Source organism: Amaranthus tricolor, chromosome 4 (genome assembly GCF_026212465.1).
Source record: "Amaranthus tricolor cultivar Red isolate AtriRed21 chromosome 4, ASM2621246v1, whole genome shotgun sequence".
NCBI classification, from domain to species: Eukaryota; Viridiplantae; Streptophyta; class Magnoliopsida; order Caryophyllales; family Amaranthaceae; genus Amaranthus; species Amaranthus tricolor.
This window is the reverse complement of record NC_080050.1, coordinates 23,178,866-23,189,476: the sequence shown is the minus strand read 5'-3', so window position 1 is coordinate 23,189,476 and position 10,611 is coordinate 23,178,866. Positions and strand designations below refer to the sequence as shown.

General features: G+C 30.1%; 1 protein-coding gene across 1 annotated transcript; it reads left to right on the top strand.

Annotated features, from left to right (window-relative positions):
* The first annotated feature begins 1,717 nt into the window (after nucleotides 1–1,717).
* On the top strand, nucleotides 1,718–5,913 carry LOC130811546 (V-type proton ATPase 16 kDa proteolipid subunit). The gene is made up of 4 exons (XM_057677873.1): nucleotides 1,718–1,912; nucleotides 2,007–2,292; nucleotides 5,311–5,448; nucleotides 5,596–5,913. Exons 1-3 carry the CDS (start codon nucleotides 1,831–1,833, stop codon nucleotides 5,441–5,443), a joined length of 501 nt encoding a protein of 166 aa, XP_057533856.1. The 5' UTR covers nucleotides 1,718–1,830; the 3' UTR covers nucleotides 5,444–5,448; nucleotides 5,596–5,913.
* Nucleotides 5,914–10,611: the final 4,698 nt, after the last annotated feature.

Here is a 10,611-nt window from a genome sequence, read left to right as displayed (position 1 = left end):
GGTAAAAAGGATTCTACACTCTTGATTTCACTAAAAAAAAAAAAAATCTAAGGTCACGATTCAACTAAAAACTCATAATTGTAAAAGTAATTATGTTATACAGAAAAGTAACTATGAAATAATTTTTAAAATATTCTTAATTTATACTCCCTCCGTTCTTTTTTGATCTTCCACTTTGGGTTTTTCACACATATTAAGGAAGATAGTTACTTTGGATTGTAATGGGTATTATTTTAATTAAATAGTAGTGTGAAGTAATGATTGTATTGGAAGTATGAGGTTGTAGTGAGTATTATTTTAATTAAATAGTAATGTGAAGTAATGATTGTATTGAAAGTATGAGAGAGAAAATAATTATAAATAAAAGAAAAGGGGTAAATTAAAAGAAAAAGGAGGGTTTTAAGGGGTAAAAGTGAGATAAAAACTTTCCAAAAATAGAAAGTATTCTAAAGTGAAAGAACTTACGAAACTACCCGTTATAGTAAGGTGAATGATCAAAAAAGAACGGAGGGAGTAATATAGTATCCTTTTTTGTATATATAGTAACCAAACAAAATGAAATTTTTTTTTTCTCACCCTTCTCATTTTAAAATCTTTCTTATTTGATCCTATATATATATATATATATATATATATATATATATATGTATATATATATATATATATATGTGTGTGTGTGTATATATATGTGTGTGTGTATATATATATATATATATATATATATATATATATATATATATATATATATATAAAATCAAATAAAAAATCTATTTAAAATATAAAGATTTTTTCTTGGCACTATATAAAGAAAGAATTTTTACTATTTGTTATAAATATTAAACATGTCTTGGAAATACTCCTTTTACAAACATATTGACACACTGACACCACCAATTAACATTCTTTAAGTATATTGATCTTAGATATTTTTATCTTATTAAAATAAATGGTATATAATTATTTTTGTTTTTCTTGTTTTAAATACTTTTTTATTGTATCTGATCTTTAATATATATATATATATATATATATATATATACATATATATATATATATATATATATATTTATTTATTTATTTATTTATTTATTTATTTATTTATTAGACAAATTATTGCTAAAAGATAATTGGATGATAGATGATGTAGATATATTCCAAACATCATTAATTTATAATTTTTACAACTATTTTTAGAGTATCACCAATTAATAAGTTTTAAAGATACTAGTTGGTGGGTGCGCCATGAACGCGGTTGTCTAAGTAATTTTATTTTGTAGTAAAATTTAAATTAAAATGATTTAATTCAATTACTTCAATCTTAATTTCTTTTTGAGAAAAGCTAAAAATACAAAAACAAATCAAAAGAAAACATAAATTCTTAAATGAGATAGTTTCATAGTGAGATTATTTCTATTGGGCTAACTTATACACATTTAGTGCATTAAAGTGATTATTTATAATTGTAAAGTGATTAATTACAGAAATAAGTTAATTATATAAGCTTGTTTTATTATGCGACGGTCTTATCAAAATCACTCATACTCATAATCATACTATAAATCATAAATAAAAATACACTATATTGTAATAACACAAATATACAACCAGTATTGTACTTCAAAATAAAAAAAATAATTATCAAAAATAAAAAATAATCTATCTAAAACTAAAAAATAAAAAAAAACAAGTACACATAGACTATAGTAATACAAAAGCATCCACGATATCACGAAATTATTGATTTATTTTCGTAACTTATTTCTATCCGCATAATTCGAAAACGCCATTGTTGCATCTTAGATCCAAACAAATTCCTTGGCTAAAGCGATCATGTCTACAGCAGTCTTCAATGGCGACGAAACTGCTCCTTTTTTTGGCTTTCTGGGTGCCGCTGCCGCTCTCGTCTTCTCCTGTTTGTCAACAAATCATAGCCTTTTTAATTGAAATCTAAATTTGTTTAAATCTAGGTTTAATTTGATGATCAGAAATTGAATTTTTTATTGTAGGTATGGGAGCTGCATATGGAACGGCCAAGAGTGGAGTAGGAGTTGCGTCAATGGGAGTGATGAGACCAGAATTGGTGATGAAATCGATTGTTCCAGTTGTTATGGCTGGAGTTTTGGGTATTTATGGATTGATTATTGCTGTGATCATCAGTACTGGTATTAATCCTAAGGCTAAATCTTATTACCTTTTTGATGGTTACGCTCATCTCTCTTCTGGTCTTGCTTGTGGTCTCGCTGGTCTTTCCGCTGGTATGGCTATCGGTATTGTCGGTGACGCTGGTGTCAGGTCTCTCTCTTCTACTATTTCTGTACTTGCATTGTTTTGATCTAGATTAGTTGTGAATTGTCTATGCTATTAAAATTGCTTCTTCGTTTTAGATCTGTTTAAAATAGTTGTTTTGATGTTTAGTTTGAGGATTGTGAACTTTGTTGAGTTTATCGTGTCATGTTGTCTCAACTTCTTGTAAGGATATGATTTAGTTTCGAGAGAGCTAATAATTCTTACACTTTACCATTTAAATGAAGAAATTTATGAAAACTTCCTAGGAACCCTATCCAAATGATTAGGACTCAGTATTATTTTGATGTAAAAGTAACGTTTAGTAGAAGTTTGGGTTTTTCATAAAACAAAAGCAAACTAAGTTTAATCTATTTCAATTCAATTCAAATTAAATTTTCTACTAAAAAACAAAGCTATACTGCAAACAAATTAAGAAAACCAAAAATTAAGTCCAAAAATTTAAAATCATAGTAGCTAAAGTGGAGATGACAATGTGATACTTGATTTCTCTTATTAGTACATACTAGTATATACATGTTCTGAGAACTGACATCTCTTTATGGGATGAAGTTTGGTTCCTTTTGTGTTATAGTGTAGCTTTGTGATTTTGTATCCTTAGCTTTGTATGGAAGCTCTAGAGAAACTGTTTTATAAGTCTATGCTTAACGCTATGCAAATTACACGCACTTTTGTGCTTCATTCTCTTACACTTTGCGCTTTGTTTGCTTTCGGTTTTTTATTGGGAGAAACTGTTTTTTAATAAGTTATTATGTTAATGTAATAATTCAATGGTTAATATACAAAAGAATAATGAAAAATTGATGTATATAAAATTTACATTGAAATGAACCAAATACCACGTCACTTGACTATGTTTTAATTTATAGATTAAGAATAATTTACAAATTAATAGTGATCATTGAGTAATGAATAATGTCAAAAAAGGAACACATAGGATGTTTAAGCGGAATTAACAATCAGACAATAATTTTTTTGTTTTTTTGAGAAGGAAAAGGTAGAAGAATTTGCTCTTGACGAAGAGAGGAAAAGAGAAAATGGGAAAAACCAAGTATTTGCTTACAGTTTTATAACTTTGTAGACTTCTCTTTCACATGACCATAGTGCAAATAAGGTCGCATCAGCTGCATTGTTAAGGTTTTTAAAGAAAATAAACTCATATTCTCGCGTTGTACAAATGGAAAAAAATTGCATTTTGAGCTGTTTTATGGAATATCGCACTTACGACTGTTATTTGGCATGATGATATTCACATCACTCTCGTTACTGCATCGTGTTGTTACTGCTAATCATGAATGTTACCGCGTTCATGACCTTTATCGCTTTTTTGCACTATACACATGACATTGTACCTTCTTTTTTTCTTTTCTCTTTTCATCCACTTTTTTCATGAATTCTTCATTTTTTTGTTTCTTTAGGTTCATCTTTTTCCTTCTCTTCGATGGCTTCTTTGATTTTCTGCATTCATTTGTCTTCTTTCAATTATCTTTCTCTTCGATAATCTATCAGTTTGTTGGTTGTTCTTTTAATTTTCTTCATTTTGCTTCTTTCAATTTCCCCATTTAGTTTATTTGCCTTCTTTTTACTAAATTTTTCATTTTTATTCCCTAATGGGATTTTCATTTTTGTTTATTCTCCTGTTTATATCAATATATCACTTAGATGTAACTTTAAAATGTAAAGTTTGGTGCATTCTAGTTATGCACTATTCTAGTATCTTAGTACAATGATGATGGTATCATAAGCATTTTAGAGGAAAAAGTGTGCCTCGCTTTCAAAAAACTTGCGCCTTTGCCTTCGATTGGGCTACAAGCGCCTTAGTGTCCCTTGCGCTTTTTAAAACTAAGTTTCCTGTTAGTTTTAAGATTGTGCTTATCGTTTCCTCTTAAATAGTCTAGCTTTGATGGGTTTTTATGCAAGGTGATGGAAGATTGAACGGTATAGGACAAATTAATGTAGGAACATGGTAATAGAGGTCAATGCTAAGTAGTTTATAGTAATACAAATTTTTAACTGTTCTTTTGGTAATTCGTGATATTCTGCTTAAGGTGTAAGCCAAGAAAAAGGAAGAGATGCTTTTTTTTTTTTTTTTTTTGTAGAATTGAGGTCTTCCTCCTTTTGCTCTTTTCCTCTTTGCATTACTTTCTTAATTGCCAATAGTCTTGTACCTTTTTTCTTTTAGCCGTCACCAGGTGCAACTTTTGAGGGGAAGGGATAATAAGTACTATAAACCTGTGCAAAAGATATAAGACAAAGTGCACGAGTTATTTTTGGACATATTGGCTGTATTAAAAAGAGATTGGGGAAGTTAATATTTGGTGATGTTGGTTTTGTTTTACGGACTTACGGTGACTGGCAATGGTTGTCTGCTTCTGTGTATATGTATTAGTGCATCAGTAGTATGTGTTTCTCTTTCTTTGAAGTCTTGTTCTGCCCATTTTAGGTCCCTCAACAATTGCTTTTCTTTTGCTATTTTTGATTTGGTTATAAAGTACTTGTGACTATCCACTGCAAATGTCCCGTTAGCTTCTGCACGATTGTCAATGCACTAATTTCATTCTTAATATCTCTAATTGTATATGATTTAAAAAAAATAAAATAACTGATGCTAATAATATTTATTTTGAGACAAATCAAACAAAATCTCACTTATAAACTAAGAATAAGGTACAAAATTAGACAGGAGGGAATATGATACTGCTTACGTCACCTTTCTTTTTAAAATCGTTTATTTTATTATCACAATGGTCAGTGTCTATCCATTGAGAGCATGGCGTTCCCTGTTTATTCCCTATATAAGAAATTACAAACTTATTAGTAATATGTTCTCTTATCCTATGTTGTTTTTCTGAGATATGGTTTATGACTATGGAATAATAGTGACTGCTGTGTATGAGTTGGTTTGGTCAATTGTCATGTTCTAACTCTTTCTCAACTGAGTAGGTATTTTCTTTTGTTTCTGAATTTACATTTTGTGCACTTTTCTGATGAACATGTTTTTCCCAGGGCCAACGCCCAACAGCCCAAGCTTTTCGTTGGAATGATCCTAATCCTCATTTTCGCTGAAGCTTTGGCGTTATACGGTCTCATTGTTGGTATCATCCTTTCATCCCGTGCTGGCCAGTCGAGAGCTGACTAAAAGAGGTGAACCTCTTGGTCTAATGTTTTTCAATGCCACATTCAATTTTTACTTTACATTGGCAGTGAGAGGAGTTGCTGGCATTGAAAATGTTTTTTCTTTGATTATGATCTTATTATTATTTTTATTTTATTTTATTTTTTTTGATTCAGCTCGTCTATATGGGAATGGGAACAATACCAGAATATATAGTTAATTGTTTGTTCTCTCGTTCAAATAAAATATGTTGTATCGTTATATTCAGCTTGGACATCTTGTAAGATGCCAAATATTCTTTTGAGCCTTTTTTCATTCATTTTGTTGTACAAAATTTAAAGCCCCCATGTTGCTAGGAGGAGCACCATTGTTCTATGGAGAAGTAATTAAATCTAATTATGAATTTGTTGAGCTTTAGACTAAAATGTCGTTCTTCCCGGGTAATTTTATGTTAATTAGCGAGTTATTTTGTTTGTTGTGATTTTTTATTGCGTTTCACCCTTAAATTGTAAAAAATAAATTAATTTTTGTTCAATCCGTTGAAAATAAATATAACTATTGTTTATTTTTGAATAAATCCACTTATTTGCTACAATTGTTGAAAATAAACGCAACAATTATTTATTCATAATTCTTGACTTACAAAGAAGCTCTGAAGATTATTATAAACAATAGATCGGTTTATTTTTAACAAATATACCTAATAAGTGGATTTATTTAAAAATAAATGATAGATAAATTTATTTTCAACGGATCAAGCAAATATTGATTTATTATTAACAATTTACCGTTAGGATAACAAACTCATAATGCGTTTTACACCCTTGTGAAACCGCATGAACTCTGTACAGCGTGTTGCATTTTTACCATGTGAAAATGCATGAAGAATGTGTCTTTTCGCCTTTGAAAATGAGATAAGTGTTTTTTTTGTTTGCTTTATTTTCGTGATACATATTTTTGATATTATTATTAGTAAAAAGTTAGCTTCAGACGGGTTAAATTATTGGTTTTCAAAGTTTATTAGAATAGCTTTCCTACTTTATTCGTTGGGCTAAACTTCAAAGTCGTTTCTTATTGATTGAGCTTTTCACGTGTAATTTTAATAATAAGTAATTTTTTTTTCAAAAGAATTTAAAATGATAAATGATTATTTAAATGAAAATATAAAAAATAAATCTAAAACTAAAAGTTTGAAAACATTTGCTGTCAATTCGGTACATGTTCCTATATAGGATCGAATTCAATTAATTTGCACCAAGTCTATTCTTAGTGTTAGGGTTATCACAAGAGAGTGTTAGGGTTATCACAAGAGAGATTGGTGATTGAGTGGCTTATTAATCGTATCTACACAAGTAACAAGGTTGAAGAGGGCTCAAAGATGTACTTAGAAGACCTTCTCTGATGTCCAAGATGTAACTAAAGTACCTAGCAAACCAAATATCAAGTTCTGGAGGAATTTAGTTGGAGTTTTTTTAAGGCGTGAGACATTAATTAATACTCATTTCTTGCAAGAGTAAAATAAAGTTATTTAATAAAAAATAATTGAATGCAATAAATGTCGTTTGTTCTCAATGAATGCAACACAAAGAGAAGTTAAGCTCAATAGCATCTTCCGTAGAAAATTAGAAACTTTGGAAGTGGCAAATAGGAGAGTATTTATATCTCATCATTGATAGATAAGATATAAATACTAAAGGAATGTCCCATTTGACCTTGACGTGTTACCGTTATCAATTTTGATGTGGTTTTTCTTAGCCTTTCGTGTAGAGCATGTGCCAGCTTCTCGTAGGTTGTGTAGAGGAGCATTAAATATTAAGAACAAATTTTACTTGTGTTACATTTCCTCTGCAACTCTTCATTAAATGTCCTATCCTTTGGAAGATTTGAAGGAAATCTTCCCAGTTAACAGCGGAGGATTAGAGTCTTGCTTTTAGAAAGGATTAGAGTCTCTCTTCCAGAACCCTAATCCAGACATATATAGTACCAGATTCTCCAATCATAGAGCATAATAAGCCACCAATTAGGGTTCATGTGGAGGATGGAAGTTAAAGTGGTGGTGCAGTTAGAATTTTGGGTGTGACTGAGGAGCACTTTACTAAAAGGTGGGAAAGTTTTGTGAAACAACTACAAATAATTGATATTTATGGTAAATATTGTAACAATCCTGAATCAACATGACTAATAAAGGATTATCTTGAATAATCAACAAAGGATAGCAAATTATTTATTTGACACTGATGATCGAATATATGTTGCATTAATGATTTATATATGAAATTATTGATCTCTACATGTCAGAATGATGATCTACATGTGTAGATCAACAACATTGCAAAAATTCAACTGCTACATGTATAGATTAATGCATATTTATCTACTTATAACCTAATTTTTTATGGGAGGACTAAGTGAAAATCAAACCCATAATCATCCTGAAAAGAGCTATTTGCTCTCCAATAACGGAATGTAGGGCCAATCTTTTGAGGGGATATGAGGGGCTTGTGTCGCAGGTCCATCTAAAAATGTAAGAAAACTACGTTTTAATAGTTATACAAATTCTCTTTTGGATTGAACCAATGTGTATTTATTATCTCAAAATGATCAATTACAGTTTTTTAGTGATCACTTGTTATAGTATTAGAGTGATCACTTATAACTTTAAAGTGATCATTTAAACATTTATAAACTTAAAGTGATCAATTAGAGAAATAAACTAAATACATGAACTCTTCTAATGGTGCGACGATCTCATATACGACTTACTACAATAGTTAATATTTAGGTCCATAATTGTTGTTTTATTAGAAATATAATGCAATTACAACAGAAGCTATAAAGTATAAATTTGTATCCCTTTGTGTGTATGACAATGAAACTCCTAATTGTATAATCACCAAGTTATTTGATGCTTTGAAGATTAGTTTGCAACAATATGTGTCAATCGAAAACTTGATACTAGTTGTAGTCGTATGAAAACTTTCATATTCTGATATTTCTCCCACACTAATACTTTGAATGTTAAAGAAATTCACAATAAAATGCAAACAATTACATTACATACTCTTACAAAGTATGCAATAATAAATGATTATGTGTATAAGAAGATAATAAAATCTGAAACATAATATAATGTTTACAAGAGACTTTATTTGTTCATGTGTAGAAAGAAATATAAAACAAGAATTCAAAAGTTCTAGAGAATAATGAGTTGAATGAATTTTGTCCTTATCTTCATGTAACGTCCATAGTTTTTATAATAATATGTATGCTTTCATCACATTAATTCATTATACTTTACGCATTAAGTTTTAATACTCATATGTTTCACTATATACATAAAACATGAGAAATGTCCTAACTCACTATAAATGTCCAATATGTTTCGACCTCGGCCTCTCAAATTATGGGGCCGACCTTACAAGGGATGTTTATGGGTCTAAGATTCTAATAGACTTGCTCCTAATTTTAGGTTCTTGGTCCAATTTCTTGAGATTCAACGAATATGAGTTTGGGTTCGGGTCCAATAAAAATAAATGGGGCAACTGGGGTAGGGTCTAAGTTTAGGTCTAGGGTTTTTAGAATCTTAACTCAAAGTCATTCTGTAGCCATTTAAGACTCAAACCCGCCAAATCCGTCCTGGATTCGCTTAGGCCCTACCTATTACATAATCCGAAATCAATTTAACATACTACTTATTTCTCGGTACCGTCTTCATTGTATTGGCACATATTTTCTATTAAAATTTTCATTTTACCCTCCCCTTCAAACTCTCATAACACTCCTCCGTCCCCTCTCTCTCGAATTTGGCTACGCAAACGACACTAAAAACAAATTTTGAAAAAATCTAGTAATAGGTGAAGTCGCACAAAACATGCCACCAAACCTAAGTCAACTAGCATGTTTTGGGGAAATTTATTTTATTTATTTTGAGTTTTATTTCTTTAATAATTTTTCAATTTTTTATTTCATAATTCGTCATTTTCTTAATTATTATTCATTATTGTTTAATATAAATTATTAATTAATTAATTAATTAATTAATTCAATATTACCATTCAATTAATTAACATTTATTGTTTTTATGAGCATTATATGTTTGATTTGTTAATGTAGAAATAAGGGTTGTCAGCATTGTAAAGCAAAGGTTTCTTAGGGGTTTATTGTTTGGGAATAGTTCTAAACCTAGGCTTCTTAGAGATGACCCTCATGAGAGGGGTGTTACTAGATATGAACGTTGCTCTAGGCAAGAGCAAGCGATAAGACAAAGTTTTCCTAAAGGTGCAACACCTTAGAACAGATGCGTACTCACGTTGAAGACCCTATGAGCGAGAATAGTTTCTTAGGCTCAACTAATGATGAGGATAAGTATGATAACTATTAGGGATATACTCCAACACATTCTATAAGACAACCTTATGATTGAACTAACGCTAGTACTTCTAGCAGTGTCGATGGCCCACCTAATATGCACCATATTGATAGTGCTCTTATTCAATATTCATTGAGAGGTGGCAGCCAGATGCCAACACCTTTCACATCCTTTGAGAAAAGATGACGATTATGTTGTACAACAGGCAACGAATAATAGGCCGCTGACTATTGGTGGTTCATTGCTTGCAGATTACACGAAGGAAACATCAACATTACCTCTCGTAGGCCTTTTTGGAGAGCTTATGAGCGAGTTGCATAGAACGAGAATGTTTATAAGTGGGGGATATCCCATGATATGTATATATGTATATTGTACATGTATGTATATCTATATGCATACATACATACATATATTTGTGTGTGAGTTTTGTTAAATTCGCCTCGATGTAATTTTTTAATATATACCTTTTCCATTCCACTCATTTAATATTTGTTATTTTGGTACGTCCCAATTATTTTACACCATTTATATTTTGGACAATGGCACATTATTTCTTTTAATTTCATACATTCACTATAACTCTCTGTTACACTTTATTGTCTTGTATTTTAATAATTTATTATAAAATCAACAACACCGATAATGCTAGAGCCTTAATACCAAGATATTGGAATCAACGACATGAACCAATATATTAGTTCCATTAGTCGTCCACACCGATTCTTCTTCTCCATTTATTTTAATTTTCTACCATCTTAATTTGTATGTCTAGGTCATTCATATCGTTTGCACTCATGTCCTCTAAGTCATCTTTGATCTT

Bases quoted from the DNA above. Each gene is read 5' to 3' on its own strand.
- LOC130811546 (XM_057677873.1), top strand. From the start codon at position 1,831: ATGTCTACAGCAGTCTTCAATGGCGACGAAACTGCTCCTTTTTTTGGC. The intron at 1,913-2,006 runs GTTTGTCAACAA...TTTTTATTGTAG, and splicing joins TGCCGCTCTCGTCTTCTCCT to GTATGGGAGCTGCATATGGA. The intron at 2,293-5,310 runs GTCTCTCTCTTC...TGTTTTTCCCAG, and splicing joins GTCGGTGACGCTGGTGTCAG to GGCCAACGCCCAACAGCCCA.